General features: G+C 40.5%; 1 protein-coding gene across 1 annotated transcript in view; it reads right to left on the bottom strand.

Moving 5' to 3' along the window:
* Positions 1-13,841, bottom strand: part of POU2AF1 (POU class 2 homeobox associating factor 1) — a 117,300-nt gene that overhangs the window by 92,763 nt on the left and 10,696 nt on the right. The window contains exon 2 of the mRNA XM_044996752.1: positions 7,958-8,050. Coding sequence (XP_044852687.1) covers positions 7,958-7,961 — 4 coding nt within the window. The 5' untranslated portion in view covers positions 7,962-8,050. The remainder of the gene's footprint in view (positions 1-7,957; positions 8,051-13,841) is intronic.

The raw sequence follows: 13,841 nt of genomic DNA, 5'->3' as shown, positions 1-13,841 counted from the left end.
TGATCCAAAGCCAATGTAGTCAAGAAGAAAAATGCCTACTGATTTCAAAAGACTTTGGATCAGGCCCAGAGTTCTGCACTGCACTGAATTCACCTTTGCCTGCAGAGACAAGCAGAAAAAAAATGTAGAATAAATAAAACAAGACAGCTACTATTGAACTGAATGCTTTGTTTGTTTGTTTGTTTGCCTTCTAGGAATGTGCCAGTAGGTTCATTATTCCCATCTCATGCTCCGCAGCTGTTGCTGAGGAACAGCCAGAAAACAGACAGTAAAAGTCTTCTGAATTTGTTAAACTTGAGCTGCTGATGAAAACACTCCCCGAGAGCCCAGAATTGGACTAATAGAAATTAGAGAGGAAAAAACTCAGAAGAAGTTTTCAAACTCAGGCATCTAATGTTAGGTGCCTTAAATACGTGGCCTAGTTTTCAAAAGCGCTGAGCACTCACAGCTCCCTGTGAAGCCAGTTCAAGTTGTGGGAGCTCAGAACTCTGAAAATTGAGCCATTACAATATAGGTGTCTAATTTTAAACATGTCGACCATAGATCTCTGGAGTCCAACCCCCTAAGTGCCAGTACAGGATTACTCCCTACCATACGAGTTTAATTTTCAGAGATGCTAAGCACCTGCAGTGGCATGTAAAGTCAATAGGAACTCCAAGGACGGGGTTATCACAGATTTTTAAGGCACGCACTGAAAAAACTTCCTACAACTGACTGTGTTTTCAACTAATGGCAAGTTTTTTAAAGATACAATCAGAGTTTATAACAGTAGAAGACTGTATATATAAGTAGTCTGGAACAGTAAAACTGAAATTTTAAAAAACCATTAATCAATTTTTGTATGATCAACAGAAGAAAAATTTCTTCCATATAGCTTTAGATATTTACACACAATATTCAATGTCATCTTTATACCAAGTAACTTTTCAATTTAAAAAAAAAATCAAAACTGCTATCACAGAATAATTGTGGATCTGTTAGGAAATTTTAGAGACTTAATAACTACTTCTCGAAAACCTCAATACCTGTCAGTCTCACTTTATTGTAAACTCTTATTGTGAATTGACTGGTTTCTATGAAACTTCCTTGTTTGCTCCATATGGAGCAATATATAACACATAAAAGGATTGATCCTCAGCAATCAATTCATATATCCCTCTCTCTTTGAAATAAATGGGAGAGATTTTATTCATGTGTAAACATTGTAGAATCAGGGTTACAGGTAACAAGTACTTACAAATGTGATCTATTTTCCCACTATGTGAATTATGTCTTTGCATTTTGTTTTTAATAAAAGGTCTCCTTCCTTTCATTGAATATTATTTAGTATTAAGCTCTGAGAGCTACTGTTCAATGGATGATGGATCAGGCCCTACACTTCTTACCTTTTAATCAGCTAAACAATGTTCTTATATCAAGATTTTTTATATTCAGGTTGTATTTTCCCCTAGAGTGAGGAACAGAGTCTGAATAAGAATTATAACTGCGTATATTTAAAATAAATTATTCTGTATTATATTGTATGTTGAATATTCACTTCCTGATTTCCATATATCTCCTCAGTGTTGGATATCGAATGAGGTGTTTCTTACAGAGTTTTACCCAAAATAGAACTATTTTCCTTAAATTGGTTTCTTTTCTATTATATTTCATCCATCTTTACTATTGTTTGCACTTTAACTCTAGCTTGGATGAAGGACTTCAGGAGTCATTCCTAGGCTTAGGGACAGAGAACCTGAACCTACCAGCGGAATTAGGCTTTTCTAGGGATTTGCAATATTTTGGAATTTTAGTTTGTTTTTTAAAAGAAAATATCATGGTGAATGTTTCAAAGACCACTATATACAATAAATCATCTTGATTTTCGTATACCACATGCATGATAGAACTCAGGAATATTGTATCACTTTATTAAACTGAGAAATAAGAATTAAGGACTAGATCTAGCCTCCACCGAAGTCAATGGAAAGACTTTCACTGATTTCAATGGTCTTTAAATCCTGGAATACAACTAAAAAAGTACAAACGAGGCAGCATTATAATAGAGATTTTAACTTGTATTAGTGATCCTTTGTACTGAAGACAAATCAGTTGTGGACTTCACAGATAGAAGTGTAAAGAGTACAGAATCAAAATGTACAATAAGAACATAGTACTGTCCTTATTTCCATGGGATCTGTGTATGTGAGGGCAGAACTTGAACCTTGAATTTTTGATTTGTATCTCTTATTAAATATTACGCTCAAAACTGAATTAACCATTGTAAAATATATAATTTACAGGCTGTATTTTAATTGCATGAAGACTCAGTGAGAACTTTGTCTAATATGCAATGAATTATATTCCACTATTTCTCACTGTCAATAAATGCTGATAATTTCATACTCGTGTATTTACTGTTTTACCTATTGGTATCAGTGTTGTATTACATTATAAAGTAAAAGATAGTTAAAAACTTCAAAGTAAGAGCATCTTATGCACTAACAATCTGCTTAAATTAGTCATTATTAAAAAGGGGGTAATACCACCATTACCAAAAGTGAAGAGAGATTCTTAAACCAGGTTTTGGTCTGAACAGAGAGCCTTGGTTTTTAGACAGTCACTCTACCAAGGAATCTGTTTGTAACCTATAAACATTCCTATACCAACTCTGCAAATAGTGTAGTTCTTATTTACAATATGTGAAATTCAAGCTATAAAACTGATCTTAATGTGCTCCTTTTATTCATTCCTCACACTTTTACATGAGAACTTCCTAAAGAACTGGAACATAGAAATAGGAAAGATGTTCTTTTAAAAAAATATTTTTTTCTCTCCCTTGTCTCACCCATTTAAATGTATTTTATAATCATGTCTCAAAATTTCTAGCTTCAGATCAGAAACTAATCTGTGATTCAGGGAACCAGAGACTTCACTAATGCAAGAGTTCATAGAGGGAGAGGCTGTTTTAACGATCAATCACACAAAATATTTCAGGCCAAAAGGGGAATTCTTGGGAAAGAAAAAGGCTTAAAATGGGAATTGTCTTTCATAAAAATATATTGCACTTCTATATCTAATTATCTCTACACTTCACAAACATTTATAAAGCCTCATACCAATCCTATTGGGTAAGATATGAGATATAACGGGCTCACTTTCTCTACCACTGAAATGCAACCTTGTCTGTGTAGAACATGGTAGATCTTTAACACCAGCACAGAACACAATAGTTTGACGGGAAGTGAAGAACACAGTATCTAACTGGGGAATTTGGGGAGGCAGTACGTAATTACCAATATTGCAATCTGGCCAGGACACTTATGTTAACTCCCTGATTCATACAGAAGTTGAGTATAGGATCTTTAATGACCACAGTTGTTCCAACTCAACATTTCTCTTTTACATCTCTTGGGAAAAAGACACCCTCGGGCAATGCAACTCCCTGACACCATGCTTGGTACAGATTCGTTACTGATTCAGAGGGAAGGCTGCTGCTTACTGAATCACCAACACTGTTACCAGCTGCCCCCGAGTGTTCCTTGTAGATCTCCTCTCCAAGAACTGTCCCAGCGCAGCCCTGCTTAGCTGAGGAAAGGTAACAGAATCACATCAAAAGGTGCTATAGTCTTTCCAAACTTAACTAAATAGCCTCTCCCATGACTTTGTGATGAAGAAATAAGATGGGTTTCCAATATAGGTTCAGTCTTTAAAGCGCAAAATCAAACAAACTATTAAATGCAAAAAACCCGCCATTTTCAGGCAACATATAAGTCCAACCAGCAGGCGGCATTACTTTAAGACAAAAAGGAAGTGCAGGGGCCTGGCATTTGAATGCAAAAGTCAATCTGTAGCACAGAAAGAGACAAAAAAAGCACCTGGATCAGATGTAATGCCTTAAATGCCTTTTGGGGAATTTTTGCATCAGAAGAAAGGACGTTCATTATGAAACTGTTGCAGACATGCTATGACTTGAAAAGGAGTCGGGTGAACTGCTGCATTCGGTGCAGAGGATTTATCTACCTACAGAACAGCACTGTTACATACTGGACATATTTGGATTCAGAGGTTAGGACTGGGACAAAAAGACTGTCAGTGTAAACAAAAGACAGGGTGAATATGATCCCCTTTGACTTACAGAACCCTATAGTAATTTGAGTCAGTTCACGGCTGTCTCCTTTCACAGAGATTTTGTATTTAATATTAGTTTGTCTCCTGTAAGAACAATGTCCTGAGGTTGTCTATCCTTCCACACTGTGGGAACTGTAGGCAAGAGAGATCTGCTGGGTTCCCAGAGGAAGGAAACCTCCCCTACCAACCTAGGGTGACCAGAGAGCAAGTGTGGGAAAAAAAAAAAACAGGACGGGGTGGGGGGCAATAGGCACCTATATAAGACTAAGCCCCAAATATTGGGACTGTCCCTATAAAATAAGGACATCTGGTCACACTATTCTAAGGACATGGAGCAGCAGTGAAGCTACTTCACATAATCACAGATGTAATAACCCTTGCAAATACAATACTTCCCTCCCTAGCAGTGCTAGAGTGCAGATATCTGCAAAGTAGCTTCCTTGGCGCACACGGATGTCATTCTAGTAATCTTCAGAAAATATTATTAACATACATGTATAGTGCCGTCTGTTTTCATAACACCTTGCAAAAAGAGATAAGGCACATTCTGGGCTCCCAAACAGCTTGCAGTCTACCTATGACTACTAGACAAATACTCACCAGTTATGGGGTAATGGTTCAGGAGAGGGTGGCTGAGGGGATTACAGTGGATGAGAAGAATGGAGGGATTTCATTTAGGAGTGAGAGGGTGCTTGGCAAACAAGAGAGACATTATTCCAGGCGTTAGGTTCAGCATGATGGAAGATGCAATATGGTGAGTGGAACCCAGAAATATCAGAGAAGAGATTCTGACCCACATTCTCAACAGCATGCAGTTCTGTTCAGCAACAAAGAAGCCCCACCTGTGGTTCCCTGATTTTAGAATTTTACACCAGTTACAGCCCAGAGGAAAGCAGCCTGAGAGGTGCTTTAATCTACTGTGGCTGCTTCTGCCCCGCACCAAGGAACTGTGCTCTGGCAGACCCCTTTCCCACATGCTATGCCAAAGGCTGCAGGCATGGTGGTGTAGAACCTGGCTATACCAGTTCTATGCCTGCTGGGGAATCCCCCATTGGGGAGATCTGGCAGCTTTCTGGCCCCCTTGTAATACCAGTACAGTGAAAGGGGGACTGTTCTCAGTAGAGAATCTAGATCCCTTTCATCCCAAGAAATACACCTCTACCTTGATATAACGCTGTCCTCAGGAGCCAAAAAAATCTTACCGTGTTATAGGTGAAACTGCGTTATATCGAACTTGCTTTGATCCGCCGGAGTGCGCAGCCCCACCCCACCAGAGCACTGCTTTACCACGTTATATCCAAATTTGTGTTATATCAGGTTGCATTATATCGGGGTAGAGGTGTATACTAAAAGGACTATGTCCTGGAGACCATGCATTGTAATGTATACAGACCAGCTGGTGTACAAGCACTATATGACAAGTGACCAGTGCCAAAACAAACAGTATCTCCCGGACGCAGCCAACTTCAGTTGAAAAATACCCTATCCTAAATAAACAACAGCAAAGCAAAAGCCAATGGTATGATTTTTTTTTTAAACAATTTCTTGACTAGCACAGAGGATTTACTTCTTCATATCACAGGCAAGTCAGGAAAGAGGACAATTTACAAAAACCTTCTGCATCATGGAAAGTCACATTAATGATCATTAAAAACCTCTCCCTGCCACTTCTAGAATAACAGGCAGCAGCTGTCTTTCAGGAGGAAAAGTCTACCCAGGGATTTCTGAGTGAAGACAGCCATTTCTGTTCTCTCCTTTTCTACCCCAGATCTAGCTGCACTAGATGCTGGCAGATGGGCTCATCTGCATGGAGAGTAAGAGAAGACAAGGTTCTGAGCCAGGGAGGAGGCTAATGTCTTGTCTAATACAGATTCTGTTGGAGCTGTTGGACAATATTTGTTTTCTGCTTTGTTTGTTATTCAGGAAACTTGGAAACAAAATGATTCAATTCAAGCAAAGTGTGTTTCTGTGGCTGTGTGGAAGGGGCTGGATGAAATGCACTGAGAATGGAACTGGCTGGCAGGTGGCATTTGGGCTGAAATTCTAATTTCCTGAGTAAAGCTGAGATCTTTGAGTGGGGGGAAACCATGCAAATGTTGGTAGGAAAGACTCTTCCACCCAGAACAGAGAGCAAGTCCCTTAGCTTGTAGGAGTGGCTATAATATGATGTGCCCTACCGCAAACGCACACACACAGTGTTATGATGCAGTGCTTCCACACAGTTCATAGATCCACTGGCCTTTCCCCCACTTCCTCCTAAATCTCCCACAAGCTCTCCTCCAAGCACTCCTGAATAACAAACAAAGCAGAAAACAAATATTGTCCAACAGATCCAGCGGAACAGCTTGGTTCCATGGCACTCAAGGGCCTGCAAGATTCAGTCCTAAATGCATCAGTTCAGGTCTGAGATCCTGGTCTTTGTGACTGGACAGCAGGATTCAACACACAAATGTGAACTAGTTCCCTTGGTTACTAGCAGCTTATCACTGCATTTCAGCAGTTTATGTACCACAGCCTCGGGCTGAGCACTTTTCCGCCTTTTTTTTTTAACCCACTTGCTGAGCTCTATCTCAAAGGGGGCAGCGGTAAGCAGTGGGTCTATCTGGAAGAGATCTGGGAGCAGTTGCTGAAGAAAAGTGAGGATGTTTTTACCTTCTAAACTCTCTGCGATGCCTGAAATAGGAAGATTATTTCTTCTTGCCCTGGCTTCCAAGTCATCCAGTTTCCCTTCATTGTCATCTCTGGGGCAGACATTTCCCCCTTTCTCTCCTTTGTTTCAATGGCCGTTCTCTGGGGCTCATCTTCTGAGTCAGCCGTTTGGGATGTGATGTCTGAGATATCATCTCTCAGGGGAGGAGGGTCTGTGAAAATGTTGTCCAGTTTCTCTACCAGGAATGCCCTTTGGCCTTGCTGCACTGTCACGTCGAGGAGTCTGTTTTGGGGGGTCAAATCCAGCCTCCCTTTATGCCTTTTTTTGTCATTCATATCCAACTGTGATGATCCCATAAGTCTCCAAGGAGCTTTAATTTCTAATTTTTGAAAGTTCCAATGCAATGAGGTATCCAAAATAACCACCACATTTCACGTGACGAGAGCAAAGAATGGGAACCAAAATGCCATTGTCTCCTGGTTACTATATGACCTCACCCAAACATTCACTAGTGACAGAGCTCTAAGCACAGAAAAGTATGTCTTATCAATTAATACAAAGTTTAGTGGCAGGTTTTGAATTTTAGGTGCCATTCATTATGAATATGTATATTTTATGGAACTAGTCAATTCTCACTGCTGCTCAAAAAGGCCTGAGTGTGAGCCCTTCCACTTACCAGTGGGAGTAAGCAGTTTACAACCTGACCTTAACAAACCACACACATTTTGGGAGCATTAAAATAGTGAGACTAAACCACAGTTTTTACATTGCATCTAATACGCAATTACATGGAAACTGAGAGTTAAATCTGCCACAGCTCCCTTAACCTAGTCTGTTTATTTCTACCTATTACATTACAAGGGCTGAGGTTATACCTCCTGTGCAGATCTCTCAGGCCTTTATGTAATATTCTACTAGAAGTGAGGGCATAAATGAATTTTTACACTTTTCTACAGTCTGTGGTAAAATCCCATTTTAATCAAGCAAGAAATACCTGACTATGAGTTGTTTTGCTCACATGCTAGTAAGACACTAGAAAACTCAGATCTTGAGATAAACAGTAATTAGTCCCATGCATGCTAAGGGCTTTGTGAGTACGTTGGCAACCGCTGAGGAATCATTTTCTAATGCCTGCAGGTGTACGTGTTTGAGCCACAGGTAATATGACCTTTCCATTTCGCTGGAATCATTACTCACCCATAAAGGCATTTCCGCCATGATCGAATGCCAGATAATCAGCTTCTCTGGAACCATGCAATTCTTAGAATTCTCAGCCAGACATGTTGTCACCTATAATAAAATACACACACACAATTAAAGTCCATCTCAAGTATATTTACATAAACTATGCAATATGTCTGATGTTGGACTTTAACTTCCCATGTATATGAACTCCTTATACTGAGAAGAATTTCTCCCTAGTTTGCTAATATTATCAGATGCACTTTAGCACAGAAACTCAATGGCAAAACAATGTAGTGTGTATTGTAATGACAATCATGTATCCATAATGAATTAATCACAAAGTATATTGGGGTTTGTTCGGGCCAGATTTCGACTAGGACTACATACCCAGTAAGAACTCCCTTTAAACCTCTATGTGAGCTAACCAGACACTGGGTCCAACACAGAGAAGTAAAGGGGGCTATGCACCTGCTTACTTTTTTTTCAGAGTAGGTGGGCAGTGAGTACATGGACTGTTGACTCCATCCCCCCAGCCCCCAATGCCATGGCCAGCACAGCTGAGCCAAAGAAGGGGAGGGAACAGTAATTTACTGCTGCCATAGGCCAATAACAGATAACTTCTATCCTGAGGGTAGAAGTGGGGGGGGGGGGGAGCGGACTGTGATTCTCAGAGTCATTATGCCTTCCAGTGCTACTTTTTAGTGATGCAACTTATATGCCATCCTTGGCTCAGGGCTGTGCATAGTGTCACAATCAAGCCCTTAAACTGGTCAGCTTTTGAAATATGTAAGCATTTCCTAAATATTCCCTCAGTGAACTTGTGCAATGCAAACAGCAGCATCTAGCATTAATTGGCCTCCTTGACAAGAGCCAGAGGCTCTTGTAAACGTTATCTAGAAAACAACATTTACATGGGAAAGTAATAATGTATGTCAACATGGCTCAGAGATAGGTCTGCATATGTGCCTCCGGGAGAAGGTTTTACCCTACCTGGAGCTATGTGAACAAATTCTCTCCTTTCTTTAACAACCCTAATTAACCTTTTATACAGGAAACTAAACCAACCTGCTTAAACTGTCCTATTAACCATAACCCATTACAAACATGCTGACATCTCACTCAGTTTGTTATGCAGAGAATAATGTAATTAGAATTACAAATTATTTTTGAACAATAATTCCCAGAAATGCAATAAGAATATAGCAGAAATCATCTTTGTTTAGGTTTCACTCACATCACTACCTTACAGCCACACTTCAACCTTCAGTTGCCTTAGGGCTTGTCTACACACACAAGTTCTACTGTTTTAGTTGTACCACTATAGTTAATGCTGTCCTACCCTCTCTAATATGGTCACAGAAATCAGTATAATGGTATTTTATATCAGTAAAGTCATATCCATAAAAGGAGGGAAATAAGCTACACCGGTATATGGTATTTTTATATTAATACAATTGTGTCTATGTTAGAGGTTGTCTCTAATATAACTATTTTGGTTTAAAAAACAAACAAACCCACACTCTAAGTGAAATAGTTACAATATTGCAACAAACTGGATTAAGAACAGGTCTTAATTATCAGTTTCACAGTGGAATAGAGTGGGGTGGTCGCATAAGAGGTATTTGCTCTACCACTTAAGCGATACATTGAGCAGGCTTAAAAATATAATTAGTTACTAGGTTCTCTCCTTTTTACAATAACATATTGCATTTGTCTGTTCCCCTATCCCATCCACTTTCCTACACTTGTTTAAAAAGAAGAGGGAGCAATGGAACTTGAGCTCCCTGGTTGCATTGGATGCTCTCTCTCTCTCATTTTATTTCTGTAAAGAGTAAAGTCAAGAAAAAAAAATGATTAGAAAGAAATCTGCCTTTATCTCTGTCACTGGGAGAATTGCATGCAGTGTTGTTGTAGCCATGTTGGTCCCAGGATATTAGACAGACAAGGTGAGTGAGGTAGTATCTTTCATTGGACCAACTTCTGTTTGTGTGAGATACAAGCTTTTGAGCTTACACAACGCTCTTCTTCAGGTCTGGGAGAGCTCTCCCTTCAAGCGCAATTTAAGTTCTAGCTGCACCTGTTCCTGATTTAAGCAGGGCCACCTGGCGGTGGGGGAGCTAGTGGGGCAATTTGCCAAAGGCCCCGGGCTCCGCAGGGGACCCCACGAAAATGTCTGAGGCTCCCCCACCCCCGCCTTCCCCCATCCCCCGACGCCTCAGTGCGCTGTGTCCAGGAGCAGCCCTGGACAGCGCTGCAGCAGCATGGCTCCAGCGGGACCTGAGCTCCTCCTGCTCAGAGCTGCGTGGTAAGGCTGCAAGTTCCAGCAGGCTGAGCGGCAGGAGCTCAGGTCCTGACAGAGCCACGGCGCTGCAGCGCTGTCCAGGGATAGGGGCGGGGCCAGGCTGTTTGGGGAGGCACAGCCTTCCCTACCTGGTCCTTCATACAATTTTGGAACCTCAATGTGGCCCTCGGGCCAAAAAGTTTGCCCACGCCTGCCGTAATGTCTCAAAAAAAAAAGTGGCTTTGCGTTTTAATTTAATCACACGATACGCTCTATATAGAAAGCCCACATTCGCTTGCAGCATGTGTCCCCACAACTGCGGCACTGCATTACCACTGGTCCTCCCCTCCCCTCCGACTACTATTCTAGAAAAATTTTTGACCGGTAAGCGCGGCCGCATCAGGCGTGCCCAGCGCGGTGTCTACAGCGTTTGTAATCTTTGTCGCGTGTACTCTACTGAAATACCGTAACAAGCCCATGGCTTTACGCTTCAATTCAATCGTATGATACCCCTTTTTAATTTTAAAATATGGATCGGTTTGTTGTTAAGATAAGAAAAGGAGCAGACAAGCTGTTCATGTGAAAGAGCCTTTTCGAAACTAGCACGTGTAAAAAACAAACGAAGAATTACAATGTCCCAACAGCGCCTCGACTCACTCATGATTTTGTACATTGAACAAGAATTGGCTTTGTCAGTTAATTACAATGATGTGATTGAGGAATTTAAGTCCATAACACCTAGTGAGCAACGTCTCATTCTCTAGGACAGGAAGTTGAAGAAACCTTAATCTGTTTTGGTCAATTTGGGTTAGTTCCTTATCTGGTTAAAGATAAAGATCATGAAAATTGACTGTATCTTTGTGTACACCTGGTTATCACTACAGCAAAAATTTGGTATTTTGTGTCTCATTTTTTAAGTAAAGTTTAGTTGTTAATTTAAAAAAAATTAAGTTTAGTTAAGTTTTAGTTTCTTTAGTTTATTTGATGAATACAAATGTCCTTTATGATTGAGTATTCAATAAATGTTCACCTTTAAAAAAATAAATAAATAAAATTCCCTGGGTGCACACCCGAATGAAATGTGCTGCGCACGCCTATGTGGGCAATGCTTCTTGATGTTGCCAAAGCATAACGAAGTGATATAAAGTAAAATTTAGAGCATACATTTTGCAAGATATTCTCCCTCCTGTGCATGATGGTCATGACAGGTACTTCAACGTCTATTTTAATTTCCATTGCAGTTCAAATTGTTCCGCAACACACGGGGTACATAAGGAATTTTTCAATTAACTATCTGTGACCATTGGGATCACAGAAAACCGCTGGGAGCTGCCACCTGATGTGCCCAGACTACTTCTACCCCTGCTTTCCCAGCCAGCTCAGGACTCCAGCACCGGCTTGCTGAGTCAGACACTTCCGTCTGCTCCAGCACAGACCCAGGGTCTGAATTACTTGCCTCAAAGCTGCAGATTTACCTGAAAGCAGCTAACAGAAGTGTTCCTGTCTTTAACACTCAGATGCCCAACTCACAATGGGGTCTAAACCCAAATAAATCCGTTTTACCCTGTAAAAAGCTTATACAGGGTAAACTCATAAATTGTTCGCCCCCTATAACACTGATAGAGAGATATGCACAGATGTTTGCTCCCCCAGGTATTAATACATACCCTGAGTTAATTAATAAGTAAAAAGTGATTTTATTAAATACAGAAAGTAGGATTTAAGTGGTTCCAAGTAGTAACAGACAGAACAAAGTAAGTCACTAAGCCAAATAAAATAAAATGTGCAAATCTATGTCTAATCTAACTGAATACAGATAAGATCCTCACCAGTTCCAGAATGCTCCCTTTTACAGACTAATCTCCTTTTAGCCTGGGTCCAGCAATCACTCACACTCTTTGCACACTATCCTTTGTTCCAGTTTCTTTCAAGTATCCTGGGGGGGTAGGGAGGCTCTCTCTTTAGCCAGATGAAGACCACCATGGAGGGGTCTCCCAGCAGTTTAAATAGATTTTTTCTTGTTGGTGGAGACCCCCTCCTCACTCCTATGCACAGTCCAGCTCCAAGATGGAGTTTAGGAGTTAACTGGGCAACTCACATGTCCATGCAGGACTCACAGTTTTTACAGGTAGCATCCATTGTTTACATGTTACCTTGAACTTCCTCAAGTAGACTTCTTATATGGATTGGAGCATTCCAAGATTCATTGTCTTTCAAGTGTCTCTTGATTAGGTACTTAACTTCAACATTCCTTTCTCCAGGAACTAACCAAATGCTCTACTAAGGTTATTTAGAAATCAAGCCAGTACACAGTCAATATTTATAACTTCGAATACAAAAATGATACATGCATGCAGATAGGATTAATAAATTCAGTAGATCATAACCTTTATATAGATATGTTACATAGCATAGATCATATTCCAGTTATGTCATATTCCCATATGGTGTTTATGGAAAGGTTGTAATTTGCTGGTTATGATTATGCTGTCTGTATGTGTGTATCATTTTTGTATTTGAAGTTATGAATATTGGCTATGCACTTGTATCTCAATGTGTTTGATTCTAAATAGCATCAGTGAAGCATTTGGTCAACTTCTTGAGAATGGGCACTTACTCAGAATAGTCCTTTCAAGAAACACTTAACTGACAATGGATTTTTGGAGATGCCAATCCATATCTGAGCTTTCCTGGGAACACTCAAATGAACATGTAAACAATGGCGTATTTAATAAAATCACTTTTGCTTATCAATTAACACAGAGTAAGTAATTAATTAATATCTGGGGGAGCAAACAGCTGTGCATATCCCACTATCAGGGTTATAGAGGGCTGACAATTTATGAGTTTACCCTGCCTGTATAAGTTTTATACAGAGTAAAATGGATTCATTTGGGGTTTAGGCTCCCAGAAAGACTGAATACTGGGTGCTGGGAAAGTCCTTGTTAACTGAGAAGCTCCTGGGCTAAGTGAATCTTAGTTTCTGTGCACCGCAGGGAGTAGTGGCCTAACCTCCTGGTCTGTGCTGTAGCTGACTGGAGTGTCTAATTCAGCAATATGGGAGTGGAGGGAAGCCTTCTCTGACAAAGGGGTTTGCTTTCAGTGGTATCCCAGCACATCTAGTGACAGTCTTGAGGGAGTTTCTGTGATCAAACCCGTCACAATGGGTTTTCAAGTACATAAAAGGTTGTTACAAGGAGGAGGGAGAAGAATTGTTCTTCTTAACCTCTGAGGATAGGACAAGAAGCAATGGGCTTAAATTGCAGCAAGGGAGGTTTAGGTTGGACATTAGGAAAAAAAATCCTGTCAGGGTGGTTAAGCACTGGAATAAATTTCTTAGGGAGGTTGTGGAATCTCCATTGTTGGAGATTTTTGAGAGCAGGTTGGACAAACACCTGTCAGGGATGGTCTAGATAATACTTAGTCCTGCCATGAGTGCAGGGCACAGGATTAGATGACCTCTCGAGGTCCCTTCCAGTCCTATGATTCTTTGAATTTGTGGTTTAGCTGGAGTGCTTTATCCAATCAGCAAGTAGAAACTGAGGCAGTGGCTGCTCTCAATACTAGGCAAGTAAGCCACTGCAACAATCCCAAAGACCCATCACCCTGTTCTCT

This window comes from Mauremys mutica, chromosome 22 (assembly GCF_020497125.1).
Source record: "Mauremys mutica isolate MM-2020 ecotype Southern chromosome 22, ASM2049712v1, whole genome shotgun sequence".
Taxonomy (NCBI): Eukaryota; Metazoa; Chordata; order Testudines; family Geoemydidae; genus Mauremys; species Mauremys mutica.
Note: the sequence above shows the minus strand (reverse complement) of the source record. Positions and strands in the feature narration are given on the sequence as shown.